The sequence below is a fragment of the Gekko japonicus genome, unplaced genomic scaffold, assembly GCF_001447785.1.
Source record: "Gekko japonicus isolate JY-2015 unplaced genomic scaffold, Gekko_japonicus_V1.1 scaffold11, whole genome shotgun sequence".
Lineage (NCBI taxonomy): Eukaryota > Metazoa > Chordata > Lepidosauria > Squamata > Gekkonidae > Gekko > Gekko japonicus.
Window position 1 is genome coordinate 1,109,282 of NW_015166418.1, and position 14,819 is coordinate 1,124,100.

General features: G+C 44.9%; 1 protein-coding gene across 1 annotated transcript in view; it reads right to left on the bottom strand.

The window, feature by feature from the left end:
• Positions 1-8,103, bottom strand: part of NAA15 (N(alpha)-acetyltransferase 15, NatA auxiliary subunit) — a 57,317-nt gene extending 49,214 nt beyond the window's left edge. Inside the window, exon 1 of the mRNA XM_015411611.1 lies at positions 7,709-8,103. Coding sequence (XP_015267097.1) covers positions 7,709-7,762 — 54 coding nt within the window. The 5' untranslated portion in view covers positions 7,763-8,103. The remainder of the gene's footprint in view (positions 1-7,708) is intronic.
• Positions 8,104-14,819: the final 6,716 nt, after the last annotated feature.

Consider the following 14,819-nt stretch of genomic DNA (forward strand, 5'->3'; position numbering starts at 1 on the left):
GCGCAATGGACTACACATTCCTTCATAAACTGTTTAGCCTTTCTCATCACCATCAGAAGACCATTATTTCTTCTGATACAGCAATTCTAATTGAAGCAGTAATTCTGCCTTTCAATTCACCCACTAGATTTGCCAGTGACAAGTTATCCCTTTGAAAGAAAATGCAGTAAGATAGCTAGCAGGATTTCCTGAAATCTACTGCTACAGTCAAAGATTCAATCAGCATTTGACACAGTATTAACAAAATATGTTTCTGGGCAAAAAAAACAGTGGACCCTGTAGTTCCTCTATTTCCCCCACACCGGTGTACACTAAGGACCACATGGAAAAACAACATTTTATCAACAGAGATCCCTTCTTTCCGACAGCTATTTTAATAGCAGATGAATTGACTGCCAATGTGTACTTTTTTATGTTGTTACACAATACCTTTGTGGGGAGGCACAGTTAAATACCTTGACAACACAAAGATTGTAAGACAGTTTGCAACAAGACATGCTGTTTTACTGAAGACAATCCCACTATCAATAATTTCAAAGTTTTCTAATATTGAGAGTTCATTATTTTTGTCCTTGTTTCTTCGCAGACAATATTGGTCTGACACACACTAATGTGGTAGTAATGTCACTATTCATACAATACAATTATATACTGACACATCTGGCAGGCCGAGTAAGCCTATACTGCTACATCATATTACAATGCTTCTCTAGAAGATAAGAATATTAAGAAAGGAAGTTTGTACTGTTTGCTAAATCCTATCTGGATTAATACAAATTATTCAAAAGATTACCGATTCAGCAAAGACAATCAGGTTCTGTAACCTTCTGAACATGAAAGATAATCGTTACCCTGATATGCTAACACATCTTCACAGAGAGACTTGCCATTTCACCTTGAAATGGCCAACATTCACTTAGTACTAGCTAGTTATAACTGATTTTAGGAAGGGAAATCTGATGGCAAGAAACCATAACCAACATTTGCTAGTCTTTTGTTTAAAAATATACCCATTTCTACTGTCATACCAGTTTACAGCATGAGTAACAGCTCAACAAATGAACCATCAAGGCCTCCTAAAACAAATATATACACAATATTACCTCTAGTTTGGGCATATGTGGTAAATTAATTTGTATCCAAGAAGGTGACTCAGTTAACTTATTATCATTCAAGCAGGGAAGTATGGAGAGATAAAACACCAGAGTTATTCTTGAAAAATGGAAAAGGGGAATATCTACCTATTCCATTAATAAAGATCATCCTACCATAAGAACATAAGAGATGCCAATGTTGGATCAAGCCAAAGGCCCATCCAGTCCAACACTCTGTATCACACAGTGGCCAGAAATACCAGTGCCATCAGGAGGTCCACCAGTGGGGCCAGGACATTAGAAGCCCTCCCACTGTTGACCCCCCCAAGCACCAAGATGACAGAGCATCACTTGCCCCAGAGTCCCTATCTATACCTTGTGGTATATCTTGTACCAGCCTTTGCCTTCACCATTAAGTAAAACATTTCATAACTCAACATGGATGTCACCAGACTTCTGGTTTATGGCGACACACTGGCGGACGCATCTCCTGGGGGTGCAATCTGCACGCTAGCAGTTAGGAGGGGGGTGATTGTTCGCCGCCACCACCCCCCCCGGAGCCTTTGTGAAAGGCTCCTAGCCATGGGGCTTTGGGAGGGTAGCCTCTTCACCAGCGTGTTGCTGGGGAATTGAGGCGCTCTCCCACCCCAACGGTCCTGCTGCTATGTGTCGAAATGGAACTAGAGCTGCTGACCGGGACAAGCATCGGAGATGGAGCATTTTAAACGGACTCTAAGCGAGGTCTTATGACCAACAACAAACAGTGAGTTGAGTAAAAGCGAAATGCCCGTAATTTAAGAAGAAAGCCCTCCCCTGGAAACAGCGAGAAAGGTGAGCAGGGGAGGGGGCCCTCCCACGTGCATAAACTTAAAAGCGAGCCAACGGGGGGGGGGGAGCGGAAGTTAAAGCGCTGAAATCTGTTTTAAGAAACTTACCAGAGCGCGGATAAGCGTATGGGCGAATTTCAGAAACTTTAGCAAGTTTATACAAAAGTAAACAATCCATAAAAATGGTGTGGAAAAAAACGGAGAGAGAAAAACAAGCAAAAGTGAAACCACCAGGAGCATGAGCCCACGGCCAGAAGAGGCCACTGAGTTCTCTAAACTTTTGGCGGATTCTTTGCACCCTCTACTGGATCAGATGACTAACATCAATCAACAGCTGACAACTTTAAATCAGAACTTTGCAGCTCAGCAGCTCCAACTGTCTGAAACTACAAAAAAGACGGAGCAAACAGCTGAGAAAGTAAACGAAGTGGATGCCAACTCTAAAAAAGTTAAGAAAAAGGACTATACTTCAGAAAAGGGGGCAGTGACCCCAAAACGAGAATACCAACTGAGGATTAGAAAAGATAAAGCAAAGTTAATGCTGAAGAACTCTGAATGGTGCCTTAAAGCATATACTGTAAATGATACTCTTGGGGTTGTCTTTAAACAGTTAAAAATGGTTAAAAAGATAAATAATTTATCTTAATCGACCAAGTTCAATGTAATACTAGCATCTCAGATTAACACTTATATAAGCTGATGTAATGATCTCCTATACTTGGGGTTTTAGTTATTAGTGGTTTTCTTTCCTTTCTCCATAGATGTAGACAACCCTTTCCCTTTTTTTCGTTGTAGTTTGTAGTTTACAGAAAATGCAATAAAAAGTTCCCTCCAGGGGGCATAAAAGAAACAAACATGGATGTCACCAAACTGATGGTCCATTTTGATTTTGTTTTGATTGCTAGTTCATGTCAATCCCAATTGTTCAAAATAGCTCAGTATCTGCTGATGCCTAAATCTCAGCCTTTACTGTCCCAGGCACAATAGCTGTACTTCTGTCAAGTAAAATATTTAGAATATAAGCTTATCTAGATGTCAGCTGTAAAATAGGTACATGAGAAGAAAGGCCTTGGCCAGTTTCTGTGATGGATGCTGACAAGATCCTCAGATCTGTGCAGACCACTACTTGTACCCTGGACCCTTGCCCATCCTGGCTGCTAAAATCATGTAAGGGCTACATCACCAAACCCTTAATATTTATTACAAATCAGTAACGAACTCAGGGCACCTTCCCTCAGTAAATCAAAGAGGCGGTTATCCAACCATTACTTTAAAAACCATCCCTACAGAAAAATGATGCAGCCAATTATCACCAGGTCTCTAATCTAGCCTTTCTTGGCAAAGTGATGGAGAAAGCAGTAGCAGACCAACTCCAAGTCTTCTTGGATAACTCATCTACTCTAGACCCTTTTCAGGCCAGCATCAGGCCAGGTTATGGGACAGAGATGGCACTGTTAGCTTTAGTTGATGACTTCTATCTGAGTGTAGACAAATGCCATGCTTCTCTGTTCTTCTTATTGGATTTGTCTGTAGCCTTTGATACAGTAGATCATGTCATCTTGTTGACAAGCTTGGACACAGAAGCAGATATCAGGGGATGTGTCTTGAACTGGTTCAAATCATTCCTCACAGATCAGATTCAAAGGGTTGCTATTGGAAACCAGTGGTCACCAGTGTGGGAACTGTCTTGTGGGGTTCCACATGGTGCAATATTATTCCTCATGCTTTTCAATCCCTACATAAAGCCCTTAAGTAAAATCATTCACAATTTTGGGGTAGGTTGTCATCAATATGTTGACAATAAAAAGGTAAATGTTCCCTTGCTCGAAAGCCAGTCGAGTCTGACTCTAGGGTTGCGGTGCTCATCTCCGTTTCAAAGCCGAAAAGCCAGTGCTGCCCGAAGACATTTCTGTGGTCATGTGGCCAGCATGACTAAACACCAAGGCACACGGACCGCTGTTTCCTTCCCACCGAAGTGGTACCTATTTATCTACTTGCAATTTCTTGCTTTCGAACTGCTAGGTTGGCAGGAGCTGGAACTAGAGACGGGAGCTCACTCCGTCATGCGGCAACTCTCAAACTGCTGAACTGCTGACCTTCCACAGCCTGCAGTTCAGCGTCTTAACCACTTGAGCCACCACAGCTCCTTATGTTGACAATACCCAGCTCTATATATCCTTATCCAAATCTCCTGGTGATGTTGTAGAGGTCCTATATAGCTACCTGGCTGCCGTGGTTAGCTGGCTAAAAGTGAACAAACTGAAACTAAACCCTGAAAAGACAGAGGTAATGCTGGCTGGGAAGGTGGAAGTCTTGAAGGACATTGTTCTCCTCCCTTGTGATGGAGTTCCAACTGACCCTTACTGACTCAGTTAAAGCCTTGGATACTACAACAAACCTTACTACTGGAGAGCAAGTTAATGCAGCTGCAAAAAAGTCTTTCTTCCAACTAAGCCTAGCCCCACCCATAAGATGGCCCCTTACCTTTCCACTGCTGATCTGGCCACCTAGATCCACACCACAGTAACATCAGGAATAGACTAATGTAATGCAACGTACATTGGTACACCTCAAAATCAGCTCAGAAACTCCAATTGGGCCGTAATGCTGCAGCTCAGCTATTATCGGGTACTAGACAGAACATGAATAATACTCGTCCACTGGCTGCCCATTTGTTACTGGGCTCAATTTAAAGTACTGTCTATTACATACAAAGCCCTTCATGGCCTTGGTCCCCCTGATCTGCAGAACCACCTCTCTCCCTGTGCTCTGCCATGACAAAATCAACAACTGCCCATATATGTGTTTTCTCTGTTATGGCTCCCACCTTGTGGAATGGCCTGCCTGAAGAGGTCAGGAAAGCTCCTACTTTCCTCGCTTTCCACAAACTGTGCAAAACTGAATTATTCAAGAGGGCCTTTCTGCACAGATAATAGGGTTGTACTGTACAAAATGTTTTACAAAGTTATTTGGATAAATGATTAGGGACTGTGGTCTATACAGCTGTGCATAACTTACTATACGTAGGATCCTATTATGTAATTTTTGTATCACTTAATGTGTTATACTAATACTTATGCTATGCTTCAGTTCGTTCTGGTTGGTTCCAAACTTCTACAACTCTAATGCATTGTTTATTGAATGTTCCATTTTGTTGACTGCATTTACTTACTATCTGTAACCTACCTTGTGTCCCTGTGAGAAAGGAAATTATAAATGTAAATAAAAATAAAATTGTATTATTTTTGTATTTAAGAGGCTAAACACATATAGCAAGCTACCATGATTTCCACAAGGGAGAAAAGTGACTAATGTTTTAAATAAAATAAAAATGCAGCATTTGAATATACAGTGTACCTCACCTCTTCAGGTTTAGCATTATGCCTACAGTTAGAAAAATAAGCTATATACCAATGTACCCCCCCAATATGCACAATATTTTCCTTATGAAAATGGGAGTTGGGATGAAATGTATGTTGGTCACATTTAGATATTATGCCAAATATGTGAAGGCAAAGTTGCTATACTGTGTCACATGCCCCATATTCACATGTTCTGTAGCAGATTCCTCAAAACACAATTTTTTTTTGCATTTTTGTCCTGATTTATTACTACTTGTTCAACTGAGAAAAGTTGTAGAATTAGTCAGAAAGCTAGGCTACACACGATTAGCTGTGATGGGTCTAAATCCAAGTCACTGACAGTAATTGGATGTGAACGGAATTCTTAAAATGGGGCTGCATTTGTTTAATTCAAACTTGCACCTGAAAAGGTTTTAGAAACCTAAGAACACCTTATCCAGGAGTGTCCCTTAAATGTGCCCAATAAAAGAATTTTACAGACCTGCTTATTTGCATAATAGTATTGAAATATGTGCAGGCTGAAACAAGCAAGGAACATTAACTTCCTCATCCTATGTCTAACTGGTTGTTCCAAAAGCCTACTCCCAACTGCAATGTGATCACAATGGAGTAATAATCACTCTCTAGTTTTACAATAAGATTGTGTCATCTACTGGATAAGATTCGGGACTGACACGGGCCCAAGTCCATTCTCAGTCATGGGCAAATGGCTGGGAGTACCCAACAGCATTACTGAAACTAAATACATAGTCTTCACAAGTGCACAAATGAAAGGTTTTTGGGAGCGCCAGGAGTAAGGTGCTCAGAGTTTTAAGGAAATAATAAGATTAAAAAGTAACATAAACCTATTAGTTTATATACACATCTGTACATTAAATATTCTACAGGCGTTCACATAAATTATAAGCAGGATCACAATTTCAAAAGCTAGAAGACACATTTTTTCTTATCAGTTTCATTCTGTTTACAACAAATTTATGCCACTATCATCTTCAAAGGACTGCTGTGTGTTGTTTATACAGATCTCATTAAGTACAAAAACTGGGACCAATTTAGTGCATGTATAACTCTCACAGAGGTGAGCAGCACTTAAAATTGCTTACCTACAGCCTATATAATGTATTGTTCATTAAAACATAACACTTTAACTCAGGAACAATTCAAGACTTTTCCTCAGTTTTTAAAAAATGCATACTGTTCCAAGTAAATATCAACAGATGTTTATAAAGGGAAACTAGTAGCAGAAAGGCCAACATCTGTACATGACTCCAGTGATTTTATCTGTAACCTACAGCAGTGCTATTAATTAATCTAAACTTCTGTAGCATTCTTGGCTTCCCATTTTGTATCAAAAGAAATGAAATAATATATATCTTAACTGCAATGCTGGATAACTAACATGATGCTGGGCTGTAAAGATTTCTGCAAAGCTACTTTGCTTTTAATTCTAAGTAGATAATACAATGAATTTTCAACATTTAAACAGATTAGTATTTTTATGATTTGCCACTACTTTCCAAGTAAAACTTGGAAATCTTGTAAACAATATTGAAGATTTAGATTACCTACTCCCAATGATTTCAAAACTAACCTATTTTTAAAAAACCAAGCTGATCAACTTTCTGAACATTTCAATTCCGTTTAAATAACAAAAATCATTCTTATGTCAACTTAAGCACAATATTATTTTACAGATGTTCTAAACTCAGAAGACTCTGTACTTGTAAGAAGTTGACATAAAAGTGTTTGCTTCATTACCACATAGAGAAACTGGGCCATCAGGCCTATTTTACAGCAATTAACAACAAAGCATGAAGAACTAACTAAATACACACAATTACCCCCCCCCATCAGTTCATCAGTCTTTGAACTCATTCGCAGACTTTATAAGAGCAGGAGCTTACAGTTGAATGGGATAATAAGTGACAGGCTGTACAGACGTTAAGAAAATGCTGCCAATGCACTTTTAAAAAACAATTAGTTCAGACTAAAGACAGGCTAGTGAGACAGTAACTGAATGTTTAGCTCTTCCCTTAATTAAATGTCTGGGCAGAAACACCTGCAATGAATAAAGAGTTCAGAAGGGGGAGGGGACACTTGGGGCCTGAAAGTTACAAGTCCTCGCTGGCGCCCCTTCCTCGCCATACAGTTTTCCTCCCAGCAACCTGGCCGTTCTCAAGTCTGGAATGCCTGTCGCGTTCTTCGGAGGCGGGAGGTTCTAGAGCAAGGAACTCCCCCGGGCGCAAGGGGTGCCTGTCAAGTCGAAGAACAGAACCCCGTGTCGGGCGCAGAGCGGCCCAGGCCACCTTAAAGGGGCTGAGCCGAAGGGGGGCAGGAGAAGCAAGCCGAGTCCGAGCGGGGCCCCGTTTCAACAGAAAGCCCCTCACAATCCCCTATGACGGATCGGCCTCCATCCCTCACTCACCAGGATGCGCTTGAAAAGCGCGTTTTCCTTGGGCGGGAGGCTCACCGACGGCATCGTCTCCGCTGTGGATGCCTTTCCTGTCGCCGCCGCGCCGCCTCTTCTTGCTACCGATGCGAGCTCCGGACTGGTCAGTCGAGTACCTTCTCACTGCCGCTGTCGCCAACTCCCAGGAGCGACTCTCCGCCAGGCCGCCGCCGCCAACACCAGCACAGCCGAGGTGTGTTGCTGTAGCTGCTCCTCGTTCTTCCACTCTGCGCGGCCTCTCCCAGCCGCCCTTGCCTGCGCCCGCTTACCCCTACCCCGCAGCGAGCCCCAGGCGGCGGGCGGTTCACGTGGTAACTGAACAGGCCGGAGAAAGGAGGCGCCGCCAAAATGGCCGCCACCGAGGGCTTCCCCAGCCGGGTCACCCGGCCTCGAGCGCATGCGCCACGACCCCATCACTTCCCTTCCTCAGGACCTGAAGGTAAGTCGGAAATTGGGCACGTTCGGTCTTCCCTCCGCCCCTCTCGGCTGCTGTGGAGGCAGTGCGCATGCGTTCGGGGAGGGGGAGCTGCGGAGCGCGCTGCCGCAGTCTGGTCTAAAAGACCGGGGAAGGGCATCCTCGTCATCTTGCACAATCTTACAGGATAGTTTATTATTTTTTATTTACACTATTTATAGTCAAGCTTTCTCACTTGGACTTGAAGGCGGATTTACACAGCGTGAGTAAATATGACCGACACGGGATAGGACATCCCAAAACAATACAATACGATTAGGGAGAATGCATTTTTATTCTAAACTTTCAGAATCCGCTCCAACAGATGCGTGAAATGGGCTTAGGAAGAGTCCAATGGCACCTTTTAGACCAACAACGTTTTATTCAAGGAGTGAGCTTTCGTCGTCAGACGATGAAATGGAATTACAGATCATAGTTTTATACATAGGCGTGGTTTGTTAAATTAGCACGCAAAATAGTGAGGACACTATTTTTAACAGATCAAAAGAATGACAAGCTTAGTTCTGTTTCGGTTCAGCTGGGGGGGGGGGATGACAACATAGGTAATAAATATGAAATGGAGACTGATGTGCCCTAATTGGTGAGAATCCCATCTTTAGACTCCATCCATCTCCTTTCAAGCACCGAGGTGAATTTTACAGCATCTTGGCTGTGTAGAGTGTTTTCCTTGTCCTCAAAGCTGCATTTAAATCTACCCTTAGAAATTACAATACATAGGCCCTGGTCACACCGGCAGGAAAATGCGGGGGGGGGGAGCGTAGCTGTTAGCCCCGGGGCAAAATAATGCTTTTTCCCTGTACACTGAAGTATGTGCATGGTCCGTTGGGTGCTTGTGTGCATCCATGGAGACTTGGGGGGGGGAAGCTTTTTGCGAGGGGACATGGGTGGGTGCCGGATGCCACCGGAAATGCGATCAGATGCCCGCCCTTGCCCCGCAGTTTTGCCGCGCGTATTCGGCAGGAAGCCTCGGGTGACCCACGGGAGCGCTACGCTTCCCAGATGTGCCGGTGAGATCGCGCCCGGAAAATCCGCCTATCTTCCATCTCTGTAGTGTGGCTAATGTTCCATGGAAAAAACCCTGTTTGCGACGGGACATGGGCGGGCGCCGAATGCCACGGGATTCCACCGGAAACACGATCAGGCGCCCCCCCTTGCCCCGCGGTTTCCGGAAACTAGTACCTCAGAGGTACTAGTTTTTTACCCCGCATCTTCGGCGGGAAGCCTCAGGTTCGGCACAGGAGCTCTACGCTTCCCAGTTGTGGTGGTGTGATCGCGCCCGGAAAATCCGCCTATCTTCCGTCTCTGTAGCATGGCTAATGTTCCGTGTGACCGCAGCCATATTCAGTTATATTCTTAATTGCTAAGTGTAGTAATAACATTTTGCTTCAATAAAACATGGAGTTAACTGACAGAGCTGAGCTGCGGTGGCTCAAGTGGTTAAGAAGCTGAACTGCAGGCTGTGGAAGGTCGGTAGTTCAGCAGTTCAAGACCCGAGTTGCCCGTTCCAGCTCCTGCCAACCTAGCAGTTCGAAAGCAAGAAATTGCAAGTAGATAAAATAGGTACCACTTCAGTGGGAAGGTAACCGTTCCGTGCGTCTTGGTGTTTAGTCATGCCAGCCACATGACCACGGAAACGTCTTCGGACAGTGCTGGCTCTTCGGCTTTGAAACGGAGATGAGCACCACAACCCTAGAGTCGGATTCAACTTGCTTTCGAGCAAGGGAACCTTTACCTAACTGACAGAATCCTTTTCCTGGGGCACATTCCTATGTCAGAGATCAGCAAGATATTGCATTACAATCACTATTATAATATACTATATCAAAAAAGAAAAGAAAAACATTAAAATATAGCAGATGTATAGCTCTTCTTGATGAGAATACATATGTGAGGATTGAATGAGTTAGCATGTGTAATGGGATAAGAAACCAATATTCCTGTTAAGTCCTGGTGGAGTGTTTGTTCCAAATGCTGTAATAGCTGAAGTTATTTCCCTTTCTATTCTTGGGGGAGGGAGGGGTTGGCCATCTACTTGGAGAAAACTACCAAGACATACTCATGGCCCTATTAGGACTGGCTTATTTCTTCCACTCTTAGGCTCCGGTCACACGGGCCGGATATCGCGGGGGGAGGCGTAGCTAATTGCCTCGGAGGAAACTAACGCGCGGCTGCCTGAGCACACGTCCCAGTTGAGGTCCTGTGGTTCGGGGGAAATGCCGATCAGACGGGTATACTGCAGCAATCGCACTAGCAATCGCTCTTTGTGCGCATGTGGTGTTGGGCGCTGTTGCGCAACCTGTGGAGACGAACAGCAGCGGGCGCCAGATGCCACGTACGTCCACTGGGAACGCGATCAGACACCTGCCCTTGGCCCGCGGTTTCAGGAAACTAGTACCTCGTAGGTACTAGTAGTTTTTAACTCTGCACCTTTGGCGGGGAGCCATGGGTTCGCCATGGGAGCACTGCGCTTCCCAGATGTTGGGGTGAAATTGCACCTGGAAAATCCGCAGGACTCCTGTGCCTCTCCTGCGGCAACTTTGCCATGTGACCGGGGCCATAGTAAAAAATACGTCACATTGGGATTTCACACCTCCATATTGTTCCTTCTGGTTGCTCCACTTTCACAATTAGCCACAGCTTGCTAGGAGAACCAGGTTTTAGGCCACATTCCTGCGAGGGTGGAGGCGCCTTATTCAGCTCCAGCCCATGGTCTAATGTGCTGTAATTATGATGCAATAGTAAATTGGTTTGAAGACAGAAGGCAGTTTTCAAAGAATGAGATATATAATCCTAATCCAACTAGTAATAGGTCTGCTACTCTGCCAGATGTTCTTGATTTTTCATTGGAAGTTAGTTAAGGTATCAAACATATGAGAAAGACTGAAGTGTTTGGTGCCTATGCTTTTGTTGTAATGACTCATAAACGTCCTGTCTTCCGCCGTCCTCTGAAGACTCATAAACTAAGGGGGTCTATTTTTGACATCACGTTTTTGACACTCTAGTTTTGTGGAGAGTCCTCTGCTTTTTTTGATTTTGCTTTTTTATTTTGTAGTTACTCTCAATGCAGGAAAAGACAGCAACACCAAAGATGGAGCAAAAAACAAGCAGTTTCCACTGCAACAATTTCAGAATTGCTCTGAAATTTTGTTGCTGTGAGAACTGCTTGATGCAAGTATACCACCCTCCTGAAGAAGCATGGGTGAAATGTGTAGGGAGAGTATATCTGAACAAGAGAACTCTTTTTTCTACTGCACCATTTATTGTTGTTGTTCTTTTGCATAGTCACTCTCAAAACATTCATATACGTAAACTGGAATAAATGTGCTGTACAGAGTTTTACAATGCTTTTAACAGTAGCAGATTCCCACAAAGTTTGGGCTTCATTAACAATCATAGTCACAGTAATGACAAGTCAGCAACTTACATTTATGAAAAATAAAACAGCAGTCCAATGATACTGTAACAAAACGTATTCCAGCATAAATTCACTTCCTCAGATGCATGGAGTATGCCTACATACATCAGACAGATACATTTATGTTCACATGAGGGTAGACATTGCAAAGAGAGGTCTGTTTAAAACAAGACCCGATCCAGAGAGTAAAGAGTTCACTCAGAGTACCTGCAGGCCACTCCTTAGTTATGTATTATGCTAGGGTTCAATGCTCCCTCTAAGCTGCGGAGACTTATGAGCAAAAATTCTACTTTGTGAGCTACTGGCATTAAAGTTGTGGGCGAGCGATTTGGCTACTGCATAAATTAGTTTGCTCTGGAGCCATCCCTTCCTGAGCTAAGGCAAAAATCTGGGAGCCAGAGGCTAAAAAACTGTGAGCTAGTTCACACTAACTCAGCTTAGAGGGAACACTGCTAGGGTTACCATATTTTGAAAAGCAAAAAAGAGGACTTATTTCCCAACTGACTACTTCAAGCAAGTGATCACTGTGACAAATCTCATTTTAAGTACCCTTACTATTTGAACTGTGATATTTGCTACTACTAAGTAGGAATTTTCCTAACCTTCCAACCCAAAAAAGGGCATTTTCATCGGTTTTTTAAAGAGCCCCAAAGAGGAGGGGCACCAAAAAAAACAGGACATGTGCTCTAAAAAGGGGATGTACTAAAGGAAGGACAGGATTGCCCACTGGAAACAATGGGAGAGGTTTGAAGGCCCATTGAAAATAATAGGAGACAGGAATGCCAATTGACTTCCATGGATTCCATTGAAATACATTACAGTACAAGTAGAGTGTGGAATGGATTTTCTATTAGGGTCTCTGCGCCCAAATACACTACTCTGGGGATGGAATGAGAGACCACGGAGTGGAATGACAGCCCCAGGGTGGAGCAGAAATGTTCAGGGACTGGGATGACAGGCCACAGAGTGGAATGACACCCCCAGGGTGGAGCAGGAGTGTTCTGGGACTGGGATGACAGGCCACGGAGTGGAATGACAGCCCCAGGGTGGAACAGGAGTGTTCAGGGACTGGGATGACAGGCCACAGAGTGGAATGACAGCCCCAGGGTGGAGCAGGAGTGTTCAGGGACTGGGATGACAGGCCACGGAGTGGAATGACAGCCCCAGGGTGGAGCAGAAGTGTTCTGTGACTGGGATGACAGGCCATGGAGTGGAATGGCAGCACCAGGGTGGAGTAGGAGTGTTCTGGGACTGGGATGACAGTCCCATGGTGTAGCATTAGTGTTCAGGGACTGGAATGAAAGACCACGGAGGGAAGTGAGAGCCCCAGGGTGTAGCAGGAGTGTTCAGGGACTGGGAAGGTAGGCCACGGAGTGGAATGACAGCCCAGGGTGTAGCAGGAGTGTTCAGGAATGAGAGACCACAGAGTGGAATGACAGTCCCAGGGTGTAGCAGGAGTGTTCATGGACTGGGAAGATAGGCCGCGGACTGGTATGACAGCCTCTGGGTGTAGCAGGAGTGTTCTGGGGATGGAATGAGAGACCACGGAGTGGAATGACAGCCCAGGGTGTAGCAGGAGTGTTCATGGACTGGGAAGATAGGCCGCGGACTGGTATGACAGCCTCTGGGTGTAGCAGGAGTGTTCTGGGACTGGACTGAGAGACCACCGATTCGAACGACAGCCCCAGGGTGGAGCAGGAGTGTTCTGGAACTGGAATGACAGGCCGCAGAGTGGTATGACGACCTGTGGGTGAGCCGGAAAAGGTTCCCCGACCTCCCTCAGCCCCAGGGCTGCGCCCTTTGACTCCTTGTGCCCAACGGCACCTTGCCACTCAGGATAGCCACAAGGGGTTCTTCCTCATCCCCCAGGCCTGGGAAGGGGCCCTTTAAATCGCTATGGCTGATGGCGCCGGTCGCCGTCATCCGGGAAAGGTTCCCCGGCACCTCTACCCCCAGCCACCCTCTTCCCTTTGTTGGCAAACCGCTGCTCTGCACGCCCAGTCTCGTCAACCCCCCTCATGGTCGCCACTTGAAAAAAATGTGAAGCTGGTTGATGGCCGCTTGGCAGCGCCCCCCGCCCCGTGGCTTTGCCAATCCTCCCTGAATTGTGGTCAGAGGAGGCAGGAGGGGAAAACACACCACACCTCCTCCTTCTCTGCCTTTGCTTCCATTCCCCCCACACTATTGTAACTTAGTCTCTTAGCCCCACCCGCTAGCCCAGGAGTGTCAAACATGTGGCCGGGGGGGGGGCGGATCCGGCCGCCGGAGGGCTTCTATTAGGCCCACAATGGAACTGGCTGTCTTCTGCTTCTTCTTCCAGTTCTGCTGCTGCGTCATCATAGGTTTGCAGCTTGCAGATACACACCTGAACAGCCTCAGGATTGCAACAGCACAGACATTTTGATGCAATACTTCAGAGCAAGAGGTGTCAGTTATCAGACACTGTTAAATAAATAAAATATTGCAAGAGTGCTAATGTTTTAAGCATGTTTTTATTTTAAGTAAAAAAAAAACCTTTGTGTTTGTGTTGGAAGATGAAAACTTATATTTTATATATCTGCTGATGCTATATGAATTGTGCACATACATGCCCAGAGGCTCAGGGAAAGCTATTTGCAATCACCTGTTGTGAGAATACACATAGAAGGTATTTTGTACCCAGCCTGCATTTCATGCTAATGAAGTTTGCAAGCACACACACAGCTCCTAAGCCTTAGGGAAGAACCACATTTTCGCCATTGTTAAGCAGAAACAACAGCTTGAGGACAGATCATCCCCCATTGCTGAAGGACCGGATGTCACGCAATCCACGTATTGGACTGTACACATGAATGGCCACTTCCTGGCAGATGTTTATTTGGTTACATGTGAAAGGAAAGCTGCATTTACACATCAAGGATATTTCTGGAGCCAAGCTTTCACGCCTCCACAGATGGCTTGTCTTGAGTTAGAGTTTAGTGTTTCAAATATTGGCCAAACCCTAGAGTAACACCCTTACTCCACACACCAATGGTTGCAGGGATGCGACGGACTAACAGAAAGGTAATCTCTGGATGGCAAGGTTGCCACCTATCCCAAAGATTCCCCTATAAAAACCAGGGACTATGTGCTGGGTCCTTTGCTAGCCACCTTGCCCCTTCATCGTCCCCTATCTGCTTTACAAATCCTCTCTTGCCCAGCTTGCTGTACTCAATTCC